The 21784-nt window shown below is 42.1% G+C and overlaps 1 protein-coding gene across 2 annotated transcripts in view; it reads right to left on the bottom strand.

Moving 5' to 3' along the window:
* Positions 1-21270, bottom strand: part of cdk2 (cyclin dependent kinase 2) — a 30071-nt gene extending 8801 nt beyond the window's left edge. Inside the window, exons 1-5 of one of the 2 annotated variants that reach the window (XM_072567400.1) lie at positions 20954-21270; positions 14268-14345; positions 8996-9116; positions 6528-6698; positions 4954-5070 (exon numbers count right to left, since the gene is read on the bottom strand). In XM_072567400.1, coding sequence (XP_072423501.1) covers positions 4954-5070; positions 6528-6698; positions 8996-9116; positions 14268-14345; positions 20954-21069 — 603 coding nt within the window. In that variant the 5' untranslated portion in view covers positions 21070-21270. The remainder of the gene's footprint in view (positions 1-4953; positions 5071-6527; positions 6699-8995; positions 9117-14267; positions 14346-20953) is intronic. The other variant, XM_072567401.1, reaches the window with a different exon arrangement.
* Between the last annotated feature and the right edge of the window lie 514 nt (positions 21271-21784).

The following is a 21784-nucleotide window of genomic DNA, read 5'->3' as shown; positions in this document are numbered from 1 at the left end:
GCACCTTTGTCAACAGGGCCCTCAACCGGGTCCAACCCATTTCCTGCACTTCCGCCCACCAGCTTCTACGTTCTGCCCCTCAAAAAAATGATCCTGAGCTTCCAGTTGCCTGCCACTTTAACACACCTTCCCTGCCCAACATCTCTGTCTCAGGCTTGCTGCAGTGCAACCTGAAAGAAAAACACCTTATTTTCTGCTTGGGGACCCTGCCGCCCTCGGGACTGTACAGAGTTCAATAATTTTAGGGCCTGAACTCTCCCATGTCCCAGCCCCCTACCACACACACACACACACACACACACACACCACGCCTTATCACGCAGTCTGCCCTTACACACAACCTATTGTTAACAACTAACAGTCTCCATTAACAGCTATTCACCCTCCCAGCCAGATTGTTATCCACTCCTTTGTCTGTCCAACTGTCTTCTCTCTCTCTTTGGGCTCTATCCCTACCTATCATTTATTCCTTATTCCCTTTCCTCCCATCTTCTGCATGTAAACCAACATTTTCCTACCTACCATCAGTTCTGAGGAAGGGTCAACAGACCCAAAACGTTAACTTTAATTTCTCTTCACAGATGCTGCCAGACCTGTTGAACTTTTCCAGCAATTTTGTCTTTGTTTCCGATTTACAGCATCTGCAGTTCTTTAGGGTCTTCAATGTACCCTCATAACTAAGTTTCTCATTCCCAGAGCCATCCTTGTAAGTCACTTCTGCACCTTCTTCAATGCAGTCACATCTTTCCTATCATGTGGCGTTCTTAATTGTACACAATACTCCAGCTGAGGTCTAACAAATGTCGAAGTTCAACATCACCTCCATGCCTTCATACTCTTTGCCCCTATTCACAAAAGCTAAGGATATTAAGCTTTATTAATTGCTCTCTCCATCTATCCTGCTACCTTTAATGATCTGTGGACATATGCACCCAGGTCCCTCTGTTCCTTCAGAATTGTATGCTTATTTTATATTGTCTTTCCATTCTCCTCCTACCAAAGTGTATTACCTTATATTTCTGCCTCCTATCAATCCACTCCACCAACTTGTCAATGTCCTTTTGGAATTCCAGTGTCCCCCTCACAGTTTACAATTCTTCCAAGATTAGTGTCATCTGCAAACTTTAAAATTGTCCCCTGCTCACCAAGTTCCAGATCATTAATACAGGTCAGGAAAAGGAAGGGTGCCAATACCAACCCTTGGGGAACTGCACTACAAACCTTCCTCCAGCCCTAACAAGTATCCATTAACCCTTACTCTCTGTTTCCTATCACTCAGCCAATTTTGTATCCAAATTGCTACTGTCCCTTCTATACCATGACACATAACTTTCCTTACAAGTCTGTTGTGCAGCACTCTATCAAACGCCTTCTGGAAATTCATGTAAACCACATCAACAGCATTGCTCAGCAAGTCATTGTTGCTTCTTCAAAAAAAAATCAGCAAGATTTCCCCCTCAGAAATCCATGTCGACTCTTTCTAATCAAACTACCCTTTTTCCAAAGTAACTACTAATTATATGCCAATTAATTATTTCCAGAGGTTCTTCCCCAAAGTTAAACCGAATGGTCTGTCATTACAAATTTCCTTGTATAAAGGTGAAATGTTGCAATTTCCCAGTCTTCTGGCACCTCCTCAGAGTCCGGGGAAGACTGAAACATTATGGTCAGCGTTCCCCAATTTCTACCCTCATTTCATCCAATTCGGGATAAGGCTATTTTGGATCTGATGTGTAATAATGTCAGAGTAAAAGATCAAAGAAACAGTGACCATTACGTGGTACAATTTAGCATTCACTTTGAGAGAGAGGAACTTGGGTCGGAAATAACTTTTTGTCATTTACATAAATTATTTGGATGAGAGTGTAAGAGGCACAGTTAGTAAGTTTGCAAATGACAACAAAATTGGAGTGGACAGTGAAGAGGGTTACCTCAAATTACAACAGGATCTTGACCAGATGGGCCAATGAGCTGAGAAGTGGCAGATTTAGTTTAATTCAGAGGTGCTGCATTTTGGAAAAGCAAATCTTGGCAGGACTTATACACTTAATGGTAAGATCCTAAGGGAATGTTGCTGAACAAAGAGACCTTGGAATGCAGGTTCATAGCTCCTTGAAAGTGGAGTCACAGGTAGATAGGATAGTGAAGAAGGTGTTTGGTATGCTTTCCTTTATTGGTCAGAGTATTGAGTACAGGAGTTGGGAGGTCATGTTGCGGCTGTACAGGACATTGGTTAGGCCACTATTGGAATATTGCATGCAATTCTGGTCTCCTTCCTATCGGAAAGATGTTGTGAAACTTGAAAGGGTTCAGAAAAGATTTACAAGGATGTTGCCAGAGTTGGAGAATTTGAGCTTTAGGGAGAGGCTGAACAGGCTGGGGCTGTTTTCCCTGGAGCGTCGGAGGCTGAGGGGTGACCTTATAGAGGTTTACAAAATTATGAGGGGCATGGATAGGGTAAATAGACAAAGTCTTTTCCCCAGGGTCAGGAGTCCAGAACTAGAGGGCATAGGTTTTGGGTGAGAGGGGAAAGATATAAAAGAGACATACAGGGCAACGTCTTCACACAGAGGGTGGTACGGGTATGGAATGAGCTGCCAGAGGAAGTGGTGGAGGCTGGTACAATTGCAACATTTAAGAGGCATTTGGATGGGTATATGAATAGGAAGGGTTTGGAGGATATGGGCTGGGTGCTGGCTGGTGGGACTAGATTGGGTTGGGATGTCTGGTCGGCATGGACGGGTTGGACCGAAGGCTCTGTTTCCATGCTGTACATCTCTATGATTCCACAACTATACTCAGCTTAAACAAAGGCAATTACAAAGTAATGAAGGCAGAGCTGGCTGAAGTGGACTGGAAAAGGAGTTTTAGCAGCAAAGACAGTTGGGGAACAATGACGGATATATAAGAAAATAGTTCATGCTTCACAGTGAACATACACCCCAGTGAGTGAGAAGGAGTCTCAGAAGAGATAAGCCAATCTTGGTTAACCAAGGAAGTTAAAGGATCGCATCAAATTGAAAGGAAAAAAACTGTACAATTTGGTGAAAATTAGTGGTAAGCCAGAGCACTGTGAGTTTTAAAAACTGACATGACAAAAAAAATGGAGAAGATAAACTTTTATGGTAAACTTGCTGTAACATCAAGAGCTCCTTTAAAGAAGTAAAAGGGAAGAGAGAAGCCAAAGTGAACATAGGCTTCTGAGGAATGAGACTGGGGAAATAATAATGGGGAATGAGGAAATGGCAGAGGAATTGAATAAATCAGTCTTCACAGTAGAGAACAGTAATAGCATTTCCAAAACACGAAAATAATCAAGGAGCAAAAGGAGGAGAGAAAATAAATACAATGACTATCACTGGAGAAAATGTGCTCGGGGCTTAAGACCAAGGCCTGAGCATTCACCAGTCTGTCCTGTCCACTGAAGAATGGGGGTGGAAGAGAATTGTGGCAGGGGAAAAATATTCAATGGCCTTTCAGTTAAATAATTTTAAAAATCAAATGGATAATTGAAGTGATTTATCAGATTAAATAGAGATAAACCTAATATTTATGAGAAATGGTTCTGTAGATTCGCAGCAATGGTTCGAACATGTCTTCTCAATTCTCGCCTTCCCTATCACCCATCCTCCCCAAGTCTATTGCAACAAAGTCATGAACTATGTCATATCCCACTCTCATGGCCTCATGGTGAAACCTGATGAGATTGATCACACAAACGTTAGGGTAGGGAGAGAGGGTGGAGATCATCCAAGTGCAAATGATAGCAATCAAATACTCCTTTGGGAACATGATTCTGAATAGACATGATTGTATCCCATCACACCCCAGGCAATCTTGCATAAATTCCCAGATGAAAAGATGTTTTTCCTCCTCCCATCACCACATAGTTATCTCACTTTCTATATTAAAGTCACACAGTCAGTGTGTGCTCTATTGCTATCCAGTATGATTCTCAATAAGTCCAAGTAAGAATAGTGTTTTATTGGGTTACTCACGAATGAGTCAAAAGGAGACACTACCTAGCAATCAGCCAAAACCAAAGTGTTTTCAGGAGTTATTTACAACTCTCAAACATCTTTCCGCTCCTTCCGTTCTCAGATATTTATCTAGCTTCCTCTTAAACACATTTATACGATTCACCTCAACCAATTCCTATACACGGATTCCTGAAAACAGCTTCCATAAACTGCATACCTTTGCAGCTTTCTGAGACTGTTGAGATCAGAGAGTTGGACTGTTTCACAATATGGGGTACATTGGTAGAGATTCACGTGCCTGAAGTTGCTTCTCAAACCTCTACAAAGACCCCTGGTTCAGAAGATCACTTATTGCATAGATCAAGCCAAAGGCAGCTGTGCAATTTATTCCCTACTCAAATGGTTAAGACATGGGTGTCCAAAATAAGGGGCTTTCACTATCTGTGCACTTCTTGACTTTTGTTCCCTACAACACGTCCAAAGTTTCAGGTCTTGTAAATAAGACATAACCACAGAAAATGTGCATTTCTAAACTGAACAACTGATGAATATGTCAAGAAAAATCCCATGTCCGGATTTATCATCAGGGCTGCGTTAATTAACGATGGGATCAATGTTTTCTTGCTCCTCTTATTTTGGGATCAATGCTCCAATGTCCATTTCAATGAAATTCACCCCAATTCTTCTCCAGATAAAAATTTATTTGAGGCTTTATGACATTTTGGCAAACGGGAGGGAAGAATTAGTGGAGCAGTGGGATGGGTGAGGAGGCAAGAGAAGCAAGAGTCCCACTTCAACACTTCCATGTTATCAAACTATAAAACCAAGCCAATAAATAACCATCTTGCCTAGAATGAACAGCCTGTTGCAGGAACACAGGAAGAAATGTAAAGAGGATTTTTTTTAATAAAAGGAGTGTGTTTTTGATGTATGTCTCAGTTTAATCACCATCTTATCACAGAGCTGCACTAACTTTAGAATCCGTTACCATTTCTGCGAAGATGCAGCCAAGACTCCAGATATCAACTGCAGTGGAGTAATATTTACATCCCAAGAGGATTTCAGGGGCTCGATACCACAATGTGACAACCTGCAAAAAAGAAAAAAAAATTTCAAACTCATACCCACCTTACTTCCTCTAACAGATCTTTGGACGTTTTAGTCCAAACAGTGATATTTATCAATAATAATAGTCCCTGACAATGGAGAAATTGCAGAGAATTCCACATCAAGGCAATCAAGATTCTTTAATAAATATTCACTTTGTTGTATTTAAATTTGACAAAAAATTTTCCCTTGGTCTCTATTTCTCCTACTTACCCGAGCTCTAACCCTCGGAATAAAAGCCATTAATGCTGGAAATACTCAGCAGGTCAGGCAGCACCCATGGAAAGCACAATCCAAAGAACAATGGTCATATCTTCTCAACTCCTGCACCATATTAAAAAAAAGGCCCATTTTATTTTATTTTGGTTGCCACTCAAAATAAACAAAAATAATTTCAGAACGAGTTCAAAGACCATCTCAAAATAAACAAAAATAATTTCAGAACGAGTTCAAAGACCATCAGCAAATGGATCAAGGACAGAAGAATGCAGTTATGAAACTCTATGCCACTGAATGGCAAAATGAGTTTCACTGACAAGCTGCAACCCCAGTCGCAGTTACTATCAAACACAAGAAGCTCCAGCCTCTAGTTGCCCATTAAAACCTGTCACCCATTGCTCTCTCCTCTGCTTCTGGGAATGATTACATTACTTGCAGCTGCTATGAAGGTATAGGTATATGCTGTACCTTTAAGAGAGAGAGAGAGGAAGCTGGTAAGGACTGAAAGCACAGAGAGTGTGCTGAACAATTTAAAAATGTAACATTTGGTTGACACAAATAGCTGGTGCTGTCTTGCCATGGTACAAAAACAGATTCAAATTTGGCCAGTTTAAATTATGTCCCAAATACCAAAATCCAATCGAATTTGAATTTAACGTTTTGATGACATCAAACCAATGAAATGATCCGATGTTTTAGGGTATAAAACTGGACATTTTGAACAGCTGGGCGAGAACTGCCAAGAACACCAACAAGTATAGACTGCTAGCCAGCTAGCTCTCTGAAAGGTACCTGTCCATTAGAAATTTGTGCAGCAGAACCCCAAAGCCGACCTAGAGAAATCTACAGAGAAAGATTGACATCTGATGATGACAACTGGGTTCAAAGTTGATTTGCCGTAACTTTAAGAGGGAATGTATCAGACCAGTATTGTAGAGTGGGATGTAAAAGATAGGTTTAAGAGAAAGGAGTTGTAAGTAGTTGTGGTTTTAATGTTCTCTGTTGGACTTAAAGAATAAAATTGTTCATTTTTACTTTAAATACGGAAATCTGGGATAGTTCTTTGCCTCTTGAGATGAGCTTCTGTTTGTCGGATTTAAATTAGCAGAGAGGTTTACCCAGTGTCGTAACACAGCAAAATGAACAATTCCCATCCCGTGATACCTTGGCACATGTTGCTGTCCATTTGAATCGCTGTATTCAGTTAAGGGGACGACATACCTCATGGGTGTATGTGCGAACAGGCACGCCAAAAGCTCTTGCAAGTCCAAAGTCAGCTAGTTTAATTGCACCCTCTGCATTGATCAGGAGGTTCTGCGGTTTCAGGTCACGATGAAGTACCCGATGAGAATGGCAGAATGCAAGTCCTTGCAGTAGCTGGAATAGATAGCTCTGAACAAGAGAAACACATAATTATTAACCAATACACAATAACCAAATGCACAGATCACAGTAACCACTGGGTCGGAGTCAATGATATATAGAACTGGAATAGCTCAACACCCCGTAGCTAGTATGCAAACTTCATCGGAGACTCCTGGGCTCCCATTCATATAGCTAATTTAGATGATAAGTAAGGTCTTTAGACCAGGGCTTTCCTAAGTGGGGTCACCAGCTCACAGGCTGTGCCAGGAACTCTGACCAAGTGAACAGTTATCAGGCAGCTTTAAATCCTTGCATTTTTTTTCAAACATGGACTAATAACTTAACCTAGAGGGTTGGGTCCTAGCAGTAAAAATGGCAAGTCTCACAAGCTTTTTTAAAAAAAATTCTGCTCACAGCACTCTATTCCACACCCTTTGCTCTTAAAGGTCACCCCACACTCCCAGCTTAGAGTGTATAATGGCTGCAGGGTCTGAGCTCAAAATTAAAAGCAAATTAAGAAAGCCTTGCAGTTCAAAAAAAGATTAAACAATAAGATTCATGGGTGTACATTCACAGCTGTAAAAATAGCAGAATACTGAGATTCCACCTCATTCCCTAGCTGTATATAGGTTTGAATATCATAAAGGACAATAAACAAGAAATCTCTCTCACAAAAGGTTGAAAAGAATCATGTTCACTTGCTTCAAGAGAAGACCTAGTTTTCAAGAACTGATAAAACTCATGTAGAATTGAGGCACATAATGCCAAAGACCAGAGTGCAGAGCTTTGGTGATCCAATGATGTCAACAGTAACAATGGACCAGTAGGTCATCCTTCGCCTGCCCAGCAGCAGATAATTCCTGCAGTTTTAAGCAGGGGCCATCTTAAGAAAGTGTGGGTGACACAGGGCTACATTGAAAACACTGGAAAGCATCAATATAAAAGGATTTAAGGAGACACAATGTGTAAAATGTTCACATAGAATCAGGACAAGGTCTTCAGCTCATCAAGAATGATTCCACCATTCAATTATACCCTCTGGTTCCAGACACCCCGACAAGAGAAAATGACACCCTGGACAAGGGGTCATTTCCAGAGTCACATGGGGATAGAGCAAAATCTCCACACTGAAAATGCACAAGCTGGCATTGTGAAAGTAGGCGGTGACTTCAGGTTACGAAAAATAAAATTGGTTTGAAAACCCCAGTTAAAGAAAGTGAGGGTTATCATTAACTAAGAAATTGACACACATTAAAAGATGAAATCTGTTGCTCTTCTATATGTAACAAATATCGCTTTCCCCACACATGCAAAGGATTTGCCAAGTTAAACATGCCACCATCAAAAGGAGAGGTTAGCATGACATTACAAATTGTGCGCACAAGCTGTCTGGAGGTAGCTTTGGATGGTAAAGGACCACTTCCTGCAGAGGCGCAGCACCATACTCCCCTCCAAAACACCAAAAGGGACATGATGGCTCAGTAGAATGCCCAATGTGTGTTCTGACCCATCTTTCTTTCTCCAATCAAACCTTCTGCCAAGGATAGTTCCTCCCTTTGGTCAATTAAGAATACTAATCCAAGTATACAGAACTCAATAGGATCCTCAATGTACAAATCTGCAAATACCAAGCAATTTGTAATACAGGATGATTGTCCACCACACATGAACTGATAAAAGTACATAAAAATTGTGCTATCCAGATTATTAAATAATTTTGAAAACCAGATCCACTGTTTGTTTTTGCGTCATTTGGATGAGACATTCAGGTGGATGCAAAAGATCCTAGCATACCCGTTGAAATAAACTAGAGCTCTTTTTCCAACATTTCCTGCTCAAATAATACTGTCAAAAACAGATTGAAATGGTCATTTACCTCATTGCCATTTGTGGATCCTTGCACTGTGCAAGTTGTTGCCATGTCTGCCTACACAACAAAGCTTCAAAAACGCAATAAACTGGTTGTGAAGGAACTTTGTAATTCCCCTCGAATAAGAAACGTGCAAGTACAGCTTCCCATCAATTGCAGAATTAATCCAATGAATTTACCAAATATCATTTTGGGAAGTTTTAATAGGGTGGAGAACACATTTATATGAAGTTTTCTAAATGCTATAAAAGTTAAGGAAAGTCTACGCATTTGTGAATTGAACAGGTTTAATCAGCACCACAGATACAGCCACCATGTTGTCTGGAAAACTTATATATTAAGTCACTGCACAGCAAAGCGCATACTAGGGCAGATACCAGCCACCTCAAGAAGATGACCTGCTTTGGATCCGTTCCATTTTTAATTTTGCCCTATGAAACCCACATGATTTTACCTTGACGAGTGGCAATGAGATCCCATTGACTGAGGAGATGTCCATGAATTTCTTCAGATCCTGGTGCAGGAACTCAAAGACCAGATACAGTTTATTCTCCGTGTGAATGACATCAAGTAACCTGAAGGAGTAGGGTGGGAGGGGAAAAGAGGAATACTAGTAATCCAGCCATGGGTTCCAACTTCATTCCCAATTTCTTCTTGAAAGACCTCATTCTCACCAACTGTATGGTGACAAATACTGAAATTTGCAGGACTCACAATAGATTAAATCATTTCAAAAGATTCAATTGGCAAGCAGCAAATGCAAAACTGGTGGGATTTTTTTCCTCTATTTACACTTGAGCACTTTAAACAAGTGCTATATAAATGCAAGCTGTTGTTATAATGATAGTCTATAACTCAGAGGAAGATGATTTACTACATTCTTTGTAGATCAGTTTCTTGTCACACTCTCCATTTTCAACCCAGATTGATGAGATTCAAAAGTTTCTGCATTAGCTACACAGATCCTTTTACAACAGTCTGCACCATTGCAAACTGGTGAGATTAGCAACTCTGTCTGAGTTATGACAGAGCACATGCAGATTTCAATTTGTTTTGCTGAGCATCTCAATTCAGTTCACAAAGCGTGACCCTGAACTTCTGGTTCCTGGTCTTTTTCATTCTTTGCTTCACTCCCACTGTGCTTAACCCCCTATACTACGTGACTGTAGCTCAACAGAAGCTGGAGGAACAATATCTCATTGGGCAGTTTACAACCTTCTGGACTCAACACTGTGTTCAACAATTTCAGATCCTAATTGCCATTCCCATTTTTTTTTAGAAAAAGAGGCAGCAGCAGCTGCCTTTTCAACTCTTCCCTCCTATCCCTCCCTCTGTACTTAAAGTCTGTTACTTCTTGTCCGAAATTTTCCATTGTTTCTCTTTATTCTTCCATGGGATGTTGCCTGTCTTTAAATACCTTTGAATGGAGTGGCTTGTTTGGCTATTTCAGACTTCAGTTAAGTCAACCACATTGTTGACATTGAACGAATGCATAGGTCAGACTGGGTAAGGAGTGCAGATTTCCTTGCCTAAAGGGCATAAGTGAACCAAATTGTTTTCTCATAAAAACCTATCAATTTATGATCATCATCATGGAGCCTAGCATTTAATTCCTGATTAATTAAAAACTTACAGTTCCACCAGTTGTGAGGTGGAATTTAAATCTATATGCTCAAACATTAAACTGGGCCACTGTATTAGTAGCCCAGTGTCATTACTACAGCACCACACCTCCCCAACAAGCACCCCACGTCCATCATTTACCACTTTTGATAGGAGGTCAAAACCTGAAATAATCTGTATTTCTGTCTCTCTCTCTCTCTCACCATCCCTCCTTTCTGTCACTGGATGATAGACAGGCTTTGGGGAAGTCAGGAGGTGAGTTACTTGCCATAGCATTCCTAACCTCTAACCTGTTCTTGTAGCCACTGTGTTTATGTGGCAAGTCCAGTTGAGTTTCTGGCCAATGGTAACCCCAAGGATGTTGATAGTGGGGGGATTCAGTGATGGTAACACCATTGAATGTCATAGGGCAGTGGTTAGATTGTCTTTTGTTGGAGATGGTCATTGCCTGGCATTTCTGTAGTGCGAATATTACTTGCCACTTGTCAGCCCAAACCTGGATAATGTCCAAATCTAGTTGCATTTGGACACGGACTGCTTCAGTATCTGAGTCATGAATGGTGCTGAACATTGCACAATCAGCAAGCACCCCCACTTCTGACCTTATGATGGAGGGAATATTATATAGGAAGCAGCTGAAAATGTTTGGGGCAAGCACTCTATCCTGAGGAATTCCAGCAGAGATGTCCTGGAGCTGAGATGACTGACCTCTAACAAACACAGCCTTCTTCCTTTGTGCCAGGTATGACTCCAGCCAGAGAGTTTGCTCCCTGCTACTCATTGATTTCAAATTTGCGAGGGCTCCTTGATGCCACAGTCAAAAGTGACCTTCATGTCAAGGGCTCTGATCTCACGCATGGAATTCAGCTCTTTTGTCCACGTTTGATCCAAGGCTGTAATGAGGTCAGGAGCTGAGTGGCCCTGGTGGAACCCAAACTGGGCATCACTGAGCAGGTGCTGCTTGATAGCACTGTTGATGACACCTTCCATCACTTTACTGATGACCAATCATACACTGATAGGGCAGTAATTGGCCAGGTTGGATTTATCCTGCCATCTGTGTACAGGACATACCTAGGGAAAGCCCACACAGTCAGTATTGTAACTGCACTGAAAGAGCTTGACAAGGGGAGCAGCATGTTCTGGAGCACAAGTCTTCAGAACTATTGGAATGTTGTCAGGGCTCATAGCCTTTGCACTGTCCAGTGCCTACAACCATTTCTTCATATCACGTGGAGTGAACCGAATTGGCTGAAAACTGGTATCTGTGACGCTGGGGACCACTGGAGGAAGCAGAGATGGATCATCTACTTGCCACTTCTGGCTGAAGATTGTTATGAATGCTTCAGCCTTATCTTTTACACGGATTTGTTGGATCTTGAATCATTGAGGATTGTGATATTTGTGGTTGTTTAATTGTCCACTACCATTCATGACTGGATCTGGCAGAACTTCAGAGCTTAGATTTGATCCATCAGTTGTGGGATTGCTGATTTCTGCATATCATTTGCTGTTTGACATGCAAGTAGTCCTGTTTTGTAGCTTCACCAGGTTGACACCTCATTTTTAGGTATGCCTGTAGCTTCTGCTGCTCCTGCCATGCCCTCCTGCATTCTCCATTGAACCAGCATTGATCCCCGGCTCGATGGTAATGGCTGAGTGTGAGATATAGCAGGCTAGGAGGTTACAGATTGTGCTGGAATACAACTCTGTCGCTGTTGATAGCCCACAGTGCCTCATGGATGCCCAGTCTTGAACTGCTAGATCTGTTTGAAATCCAGCTCATTTAGCACAGTGATAGTGCCACATAGTATGATGGAGAGTATTCTCAACGTGAGTGGGATTCCATTCACACAATGACTGTGTGGTGGTCACTCTGACATGATGCGGTCATAGACAGATGCATCTGGAGCTGAGGGCAGATTGGTAAGGATGAGGTCAGAATTATTTTTCCCTCTTGTTGGTTCCCTCACTACCTGCCACAGACCCAGTCTAGCAGCTATGTCCTTTATGACCTAACTAGCTCAATCAGTAGTATTGCTGCCAAGCCACTCGGTGCTGGATATTGAAATAGTACATTCTGTGCCCTTGCCATCCTCAGTGCTTCCTCCAAGTATTGGTTGGGCATTGATTCATCAGTCAAGGGAGGACAGTACATGGTAAATCAGTCAGAGTTTTTCTTGCCAATGCTTAACCTGAAGCCATGAGACTTCATGGATTGAGGTTGAACATTGTATACAGTTGGAAGAGAGTTGCCCTCTGAGTCAATGTGCCACTACTACTTGGTCTGTCCAGTTGGTGAGAAAATCAGGGATGGTGATGATGGTGTCAAGGATATAGTCATCCTCATAAAATCATACCTTACAGACAATGTCAGGCTGTTGCTTGATTACCCTGGGAGACAGCTCAGCCCCATATCAGTAAGGACGACTTTGCAAGGGCTGTTTGTGCCATTGTCTTTTCTGGTGCCTAGGCCAATGTCAGTTGGTCCATCTGTTTCACTTCTTTGTTGTATCAATCACTATGACGTTTCAACAGAGTCACTTCCTAGGCCATTTCAGAGGACTTTGAGAGTCACACGTAGTCCAGACCAGGTAAGGATGGCAGTTTCCTTCCCTAAAGGACATTAGTGAACCAGATGAGTTTTTCTGACAATCGACAATAGATCCATGGTCATCAGTGGATTTTCAATTCCAGTTTTTAAAATTTAAATACCACCATCTGCCACGGCTGGATTCGAGCCTGGGTCCCAAAGTTTCTGGATTAATAGTCTAGTGATAATACCACTAGGCCATTGCCTCCTTGTTAGAGGATAAAGTTTGATGTTCACCTGAATTTTTCCATTAGGGAAGTGACAGTGTAGGAATTTACTCATTTTAAAACTAGGCTGCAAAATGCTCTGGCAGGCTGCACATGCTCACAATGTGTCCCCAATTAACAGCACAGGTACAGTGTGTCCACCTATTTGGAAGCACATTCCAGTCCTGCTTCAGAACAACTGTACAGGATGCTACCAGACTAAAGTTTGAAGTCACAGGTCTTTTTAGAACAGGTGAGAGATAGATGTATAATGGTTTACTAAAGCTACACTCCATCAATCACAAAAAGCAAAGACATGAACAGGTCCAAAACAAACCAGAATGTACAGACAGCTTTGACCTTATTATTCTGCTTCACTGTTTAAACATGAATTTCACCTCCCTGCTTGACCACTCCTTCATACCACACGTTACCTGGCTGCCTACTGCAGTTCTTCAGATCACCAGTTATTGATGGACTGGTGTAGCACGCAGTGCAGTATGAAAATGGGGGTCTGTTTCCAGGCATGAGGATGGTGTGGTTCAGACCTCCACTATTGCTTCAACTAAAATTGCACAAAACTAGAACCTCCTAATCACCCCAAACTTAATGGCACATATTTAGGAGTGATAATCTTTCTTTTTAAAAGAACTTCTTTGCATCGTCCGTAAGGCGATAAAAGTTTCAAACACCAGTTTGCTTGCTGGTGCATTTGGCCAGTTCCTCCAGATCTTGCTTTTCCATTTTGTTATTGCTCTGTTTCTTCTCTCGTAAATGTGGTGACTTTGTAAGTTTAGGAATTTGCTGCTGTTACATTTTTCTATTGACATAAATATATGTGAACTTCTAGTTAAAATGCCATAGAATCTACATCCTCTCAGAAACCATTAGTGCTGATCATAGAAATGGATCTCAAGGCAGCACAGAATCCCAGACAGCCGACAACAGGACAAGCTTACTTTGCTCAAGTATTTACCTCAATGCAATCTTTGCGCAAATTTCAGTTCACTGCTGCCAGCATGATCTTAATGAGTGCAAATATTCAGCTCATTTAGCGCTAGTGTGATTTTTGCGCAAATATTCAGCTCTTTACTGCTCTTAGTATGATCTTATCGCACACATTTCCCCCACTGCTGTACAATCTTACTTTTGCAAAATGGCTGCCTCATTCCCCCATGTAATGAAGAGCTTACTATGTGTAAAGTGCTTTTAGATGTTTGAGGGAATTCATTACATACTATAAAAATGTAAAGACCCACTTTACAGTCAATGTTTCATTTAACCACACAACACAAAGTCCTTACTCGACAATGTTGGGATGGCTGAGTTCCTTCAGAAGGGAGATTTCTCGTATGGCCGTACTTGGCACCCCCTCAGTTTCCCTGAAAGACAGCATGCAAAAGCAGTTTGTAAGACAATGATTTACTACACAGAATAATCAAAAAGAGAGACAAAAAACTGTAAGCTTATTCATATGCCAAATAAATGGATCCTGTCAGCTATCAACAAGACAATATAGACCTTTCTGTCAAAGTCTCAATATTCTCAGATTACTTTACATGAAAGAAGTGGAATTACAACACCTGCTAACTCTGCACCACCTTTTTAAAGCAGCTTACAATGAAACTATAGCAAAGGCTGGGTGCCCATGCCTGTGTGGGTCTGTGCACGGGACCATGTGTTGGACTCCGTCGTGGCTGTGTCGGACGGTGTGTTGTGCATGTGTTGGACTGTGCATCATATTGAGAGTCACACTGGGACTGTGCAGCACACGTGTTGCTACGCACCCATTTTTTGCGGTGTTAAATGAGGGAGGAATTTTGAGCAAGACACTGAGAGAAATCCTCTCTCTTCTACACACATTGTTATGGGCAAGTACACCACGATACAGTTTCAATTCTCATCTACAAGACAATGTTGTGTCAGGATAAGTGAAATGGACTTCTACATAGAGAGGGTATCTGAAGCAAATAATCCTGAAACCTTTAAGTTAGTTTAATGTTGACCTAAAGGAGGTTTGTCTGAATGGATATTCTGGCTAGTATAATGACATTATTGACAGTACTCAGTGATCCAAGTATTGGCAGCAGTGATCCAATCATTTTACCACCTCCTAGTCCAGGGGACGGTGGGAGCAGTTGTTACAACATGGGGTAATATATGAGAAGTTTGTTTATAAGTCTGATAACTGGGGAAGAAGCTGCTTTTAAAATCTGTTGGTACACGTTTTCAAACTTTTCAGTTGAGTTTCTGGTCAACGTTGACCTCAAGGACATTGATAGTGAAGGACTCACTGATGGTAACACCATTGAATATCAAGATCAACAGTTAGATTGTCTCTTGTTGGAGATGGTCATTACTTGGCATTTGTGTAGCGCAAATGTTACTTGCCACTTGTCAGCCCAGGTCTGGAATATTGTACAGATCTTGTTGCATTTTTGAACATGGACTGCTTCAGTATCTGAGAAGTCATGAATGATACCGAACATTGTGCAATCAATCATCGGTGAACAACCCCACTTTGGACCTTATAATGGAGGGAAGGTCATTGATGAAGCAGCTGGAAATGGTTGGGCCTAGAACACTACCCTGAAGAACTCCCACAGAGATGTCCTGGAGCTGAGATGACTGACCTCCAACATCCACAACCATCTTCCTCGGTGATAGGTATGACTTCAACTTGGGGAGATTTTCATCCCCAACCGAGCAACTGCCACAGACTCTAGTTTTTTTAAAGATATTTTTAATTGAAAAAAATTTTCTTTTACAAAATTATCAAATACAAAAACGTGGAAACAGTGTAACAACAACAACAACAATAAACAACAAACCAACTACTATACTAAAAGAACTCACAACTACACTCATTACACATCAATAAATAAATAAGTAAATAACGCTGCTCAGCGTAACAAGAACATAGCTCTCAACCTTCGAGGGCATCAATTATTACACCCACGTTTGCTCTAAATTCTTCCTTTCAGGACATTAGGCTTACTAAACCAAACCATTGTGGCTAGACAAAAGCACTAATTAAAATGGCAGACAGATTTGCTTCCAAATAATTCAAAAAGAGCTGCCATGTCTTATAAAAATTGTCCATTTTCTGGTGCACCATATTTCTAAGGAAGTCCAAAGGAATGTGTTCCATAATTAACTCATGCCACCCCGACAGACCCAGGGGGTTCTCAGACACCCAGCACATCAGAATGTTCTTCCTCGCACAAAAAGTGAGGATGCTAAAAAGCCTTCTCCCATGTATATGTAAGGGAGATACATTCAGCAAACCCAGGAGAAGAGAGACGGGGTCCACCTTGACTTCGGTCCCCAAGACCCTCTCTATTATTCCTGCTACAGCACTCCAGTATACACAGAGCCTGTGGCAAGATCACAAACGATGGGTGTGAGGGTACCTATATTTATTTTACATTTGGGGCACATTGAAGATGCTCCTTGCTTAAATTTTGCAAGACCATCTGGGGCCAGATGAGCCCAATGAAGAATCTTTAACTGCATAGCAGGGGTCCTGTTACATATCAAACTCTACCTCACATTCTTACAAATGTCCTCCCATGTTTCAGGAGTGATCTCCACCCCTCCCTCTCTCTCCCAGACCTCCCGTAATCACTCAATGTCACCAGAGGAACCTCCCCCCAACAAATGATAGACAGTACTCACTGAAAGAGTGATCCTAGCCTGAAGCACCCTCTTTTCTGTATCAGATCTATAACACTCAGTCAAAAGCATGGTCTCCTTTCGGATAAAATCTCTGATCTGAAAAATACGGAAGAGGCCCTGACTCGATAATCCTTACTTACGAGTTATTTGATCAAATGACATTAATGTTTCATCTTCAAACAGGTCACCCAAACAAGAAACACCCCTATCCGCCCAGGACATAAACCCAGGATCCACTGTTCCTGGCCAGAAATGTGGTACACCAACTATGGGAGTATGGAAAGATGTTTTAGACATATTACCCTCCAACTGTCTCATTGCCCTTCACGCTTTGACAGTGTTAATAACTATTGGATTGCGGCAGTGTTCTGCAACTATCCTCATTTTGTCCAGAAACAACAGGTTAATAAGAGGACACTCTGCCTGGGAGGCCTCAATGTCCAACCACATCGATGCTGAGTCCTCACAGGCCCAATCACTCTCAAAAGATAGAAGGGAGCTCAGCCGATATCTTCTGACATCCGGGAGATCCACTCCTCCCAACCCCTGGAGCATTTGCAATTTTGTAAGTTTAATAAGGGGCCACTTATGATACCAAATAAAAGAACTAAACCAATCATTTAATTTCCGAAACGTTTGTCTCAGAAAAAGCAAGGGAAGCATCCGCAGAGGGTATAATAAGCGAGGAAGAATATGCATTTCAATAAGAGCAATTCGACCTAGCCATGATATTAGAAGGGCCTCCCATCTTTGACGGTCTTGTTTAATCTTGTGAAACAAATAAACAAAATTAGCCTTGAATAACTGATCAAAACTGGGGGTAACAGACAGACCCAAATAAAGAAAGCTTCCTTGTGCTCCCTTAAAGGGAAACCCACCTTCAACGTCCAGTATTCCCCTAAGACCCCTCCATAGACATAGCATCCAACTTTGAAAAATTGATCTTGTAACCTGAGAAAAAGCCAAATGAACTAATACACCGTATCAAACAGGGCACCGAAACTGCCGGGTTCAAAAGAAAAATGAGAAAGTCATCCACATATAATGTGATCTCATGCACCTTCGACCCCACCTTTGGGGCAGCTATATTAGGGTCCCCACGAATGGCTTCTGCCAATGGCTCAATCACCAATGTTAAAAGCAAAGGTGAAAGGAGACTGCCTTGCCGACTGCCCCTACCAGTGTTAAAATTATCAGACCGTATACCATTGGTGAGAACCACTGCCAGAGAATCCTTACCCATCTAGTAAACACTTCATCCAGGCCAAACCACTCCAGAGTATAAAAAAGATGTGGCCATTCCACCCAATCAAATGTTTTCTCCCCATCCAAGGAGACCACCAACCCTTGAACCAATCGCTGCTGGCACAGCAACCTCCTAACACTATTAGAAGATCTTTATAAAGCCCATCTGATCCTTCTTTACAATAGAGGGCAACACCCTTTCCAACCTCAATTCTAGAGTCTTTGATAAAATTTTAAAATCAGAGTTTAAAAGCAAGATGGGTCTGTAAGAACCAGAGTCCTCCCCTTTCTTGAGGATAAGGCAAATATTCGCCTCTCTCAAGGATGGCGGGAGGCAATCCCAACTATATGAATAGTTATAAATGTCGAGCATCGGCCCTGACAGTATGTTTACAAATTCTTTATAAAACTCACTGGGCAAGCCATCAGAGCCGGGTGCCTTTCCACTTTGAAGCTGCCTCACTGCCTCCTGGATCTCTTCAGCTGTTAACTGAGCACTAAGGAGAGACGCCTGCTCAGCAGCCATACCGGGAAGATCCAAATTCCTAAAATAAAGACTCCATCTTATCCCATCTGTCCTCACAGCATTCAGAGTAAAACCTCTGAAATGCCTCATTGATATTTTTACCATCAAAAGAGTCCCATTCCCTTCCCTAATATAAGCAATAGACTGGGAGGTATTCTTCTTCCTAACCAGATATGCCAAATATTTACCCACCCTATCACCATGCTTAAACAGCCTCTGCTTTGTAAAGGAAAGTTCCTTCCTGGCTGTATGCGTAAGCATGAAGTTTAAGGTGAATCAAAGGGCTATGATCCGCTGCAGCTCAGTCAGTGATGATCGACTGTAATATGCCATCTCAACTGCCTTCAATCATGCCTCGAGCAGACGCTGCTGCACTCCCTTCCATCGCTTCTGGCTGGCAGAGTATGAGGTAATTATCCCTCTAACATAGGCCTTAGCAGTCTCCCAAACAACGGACGGATTACCAGCTGTACCTGAGTTGGTGGCTAAAAAAGCTTCACACTCCTAGAGATATTCTTGTCCTTGAGAATGAAGGGATCTAATCATCAGTACCGTGAGCCCATTGCATCACCCTTAAGCTTAACCATTAATTATACCGTTGCATGATCAGAGATGGCAATATTCCCAGCTGAACATCCACTTGCCACTTCTGGCTGAAGATTATTGTGAATGCTTCAGTCTTAACTTTTGCAATGGCATGTTGGGTCTTCCAATGAGGATGGGGATATTTGTGGAGCCTCGTCCTCCATGAGAGTTGGATTTGGTGGGATTGCAGAGCTTAGATCTGATCCGTTGCTTGTGGGATCACTTAGCTCTGTCTATCACTTGCTTATGCTGTTTGGTGGCTTCACCAGGTTGACACCTCATTTTCAGGAATGACTGCTGCTGCTCCTGCCATGCCCTCCTGCACTCTCCATTGAACCAGAGTCGATCCCTGGCTCGATGGTAATGGTTGAGTGGGAGATAAAGCAGGCCACGAGGTTACAGATTGCACTAGAGTACGATTCTACTGCTGTTAATGGCTCACAGCACCTCATGGATGCCCAGTCTTGAGATGCTAGATCTGTTTGAAGTCTGTCCCATTTAGCACAGTGATAGTGCCGCACAACACAACTGAAGTTATTCTCAATGCGGTGAGACTTCACCTCCACAAAGACTGTGTGGTGGTCACTCTTACCAACACTGTCATGGACAGGTGTGTCTGCAGCTAGCAGACTGCCAAGGATGAGGTCAAGTATGTTTTTCATTCTTATTGGTTTGCTCATCACCTTCCATAGACCCAGTCTAGCAGCTATGTCCTTTAGGACCCAACCAGCTTGGTCAGTAGTACTGCTGCTACTGAGCCACTCTTGGTAGAGTTTCCCATCCAGTATTTTGTGCCTTTCCCACCCTCAGTACTTCCTCCGTGTGGACTTCATAGTGTCTGGATTCAATGTTTAGGACTTACAGGGTGGCAACCCCACATCGAACAACGATTGAGACCGAAGACCATTTCCATTTCCGAAAATACTTGCCAAATGTTTGCTTGGAGATGTGGCTCTAGGATTGGGCCCATCAGCCACAAAGGAACTTATTACCAATGACACAGAATTCCTAGGTGAACAATCATACTCATTGCTCATGATGACGTATGGACAAAACATGGGAAACAGGAGCAAGATTGGTCATTTGGCCCATTGAGCTCTGTCCATCATTCAATGTGACCATGACTGATTCTGTATCTCAATGCCATACTCCTGCTCTTGCCCTATGCCCTTGTCACCTTCAGTGCCTAAAAATCTACTTCTTTGTTAAACATATTCAGTGATTCAGCTTCCATCATCAAAACATGGACTGTAGACTGTTAATATTAAAAACTATTATAATTGTATCATGCCAGTGGATTTTTGCCTACTTTGTTGGTGTTGGAATTCGGGCTAACGTCTTCTGTTGCTATCTCAAGACCCCTTCAGGTTAATTATAGTGCCCCTCATTACTACCTTAGCGAAGATTAAGCTCAGTCAGTAGAGAATCTAATCTGAAGATTTTCCTCGTCCATACAATGGCGTGCAGTACACAGCTGTACTACTGTATAAGTCATGATAGGAATCAGTAAAATGAACCAAAAACTTTAGTCAAAATCAGTGTGCAACGGACATTAAGGAGTACCTAAAGTTTTGGCATCATGGGGAAAGCAGATTGGACTACTGCCTCGATCATCAATAACTCTTAATTCTCCACTCCCTCTGTTGTTACAAGATCAGTCGTACACATTACAAGGCCTGTCGCCACCATTAACACAATCTGTATTTCAGGAAGTTACAGAATTCGGGCAGTAAACGCGTGCAGTATCTAATGTTTATTTTTTTTAAAAAAACTATAACTCCTCCCGTGGATAAAAAGTTTACACAAAACTATTGCAGTCTTAACCAGCGCCAACAAAGCATAAAAGTGGTTGCATCCTGCTGGATCTTTTGTGCCTGCGCCAAGACCCGTATATGCCGGTTATAATAATCTCGCTATCGGTCGCTCACAAACTTTCAAAAGAACCCCGCCACTCACGTGTCTAGTCGAATTTTCTTCAGGGCCACCACTTCACCAGTGTCTTTATTTTTGGCTTTATATACCACACCATACGTCCCTTCTCCGATCTTCTCGACTTTCTGGAAACTGTCCATCCTCTCTATCTTCCCCCACCACCACCACCACCTCCTCCTCCTGCCAGCCTTTGCTCTTCAGTTCGTCCCTCGCGAGACGATCAACGGCTCTGGTCTAAAGGGAAACGATGGTGACTTTCCAGCCGAGATTGCGGAACAGACAGAAACCGTAACAAAGTAACATTCAGCACCGCGCCATGACACTGCTTTTCCCGCGCTCCTTCAGTCCCACCCACATCCTATACCATTGGTCCAGGAAGTTCAAGCTGCGAGTATCATCAAACGAGTTGTCCCATGAAAGGAGCTTTCCAAGGATGAGAATATACTGGTGGAGCACATAACTTATTGAAAAGATAAAGTATGGACGTTCACTTTAAAGGCTTATTTTTGATGCCCGCCTTTATTTGTCCTAAAGCCACAAAATGTTGAGAGAGAATAAACTGAAACATTCTCAAATCACACAACACCAAGTTATAGTCCAACAGGTTCATCTAGAAGCACTAGCTTTTGGAGCGTCGTTCCTTCATAAACTAGTGCTTCCAAATAAACCTGTTGAACTATAACCTGGCGTTGTGTGATTTTTAACTTTGACCACCCCAGAACAAAACATGCACCTCCGAGTCATGAAACATTCTCGGTGGCCAAAAATCATTACCAGTGCACACTGGCTGCTATAAATGCTTTTTTTGACCCATTATTAGTATTGATCGTGATTTAGGACTCTTTCAAGAACCAC

This window comes from Chiloscyllium punctatum, chromosome X (assembly GCF_047496795.1).
Source record: "Chiloscyllium punctatum isolate Juve2018m chromosome X, sChiPun1.3, whole genome shotgun sequence".
Lineage (NCBI taxonomy): Eukaryota > Metazoa > Chordata > Chondrichthyes > Orectolobiformes > Hemiscylliidae > Chiloscyllium > Chiloscyllium punctatum.
The sequence above is the reverse complement of the archived record's forward strand: the minus strand, read 5'-3'. Positions and strand labels throughout refer to the sequence as shown.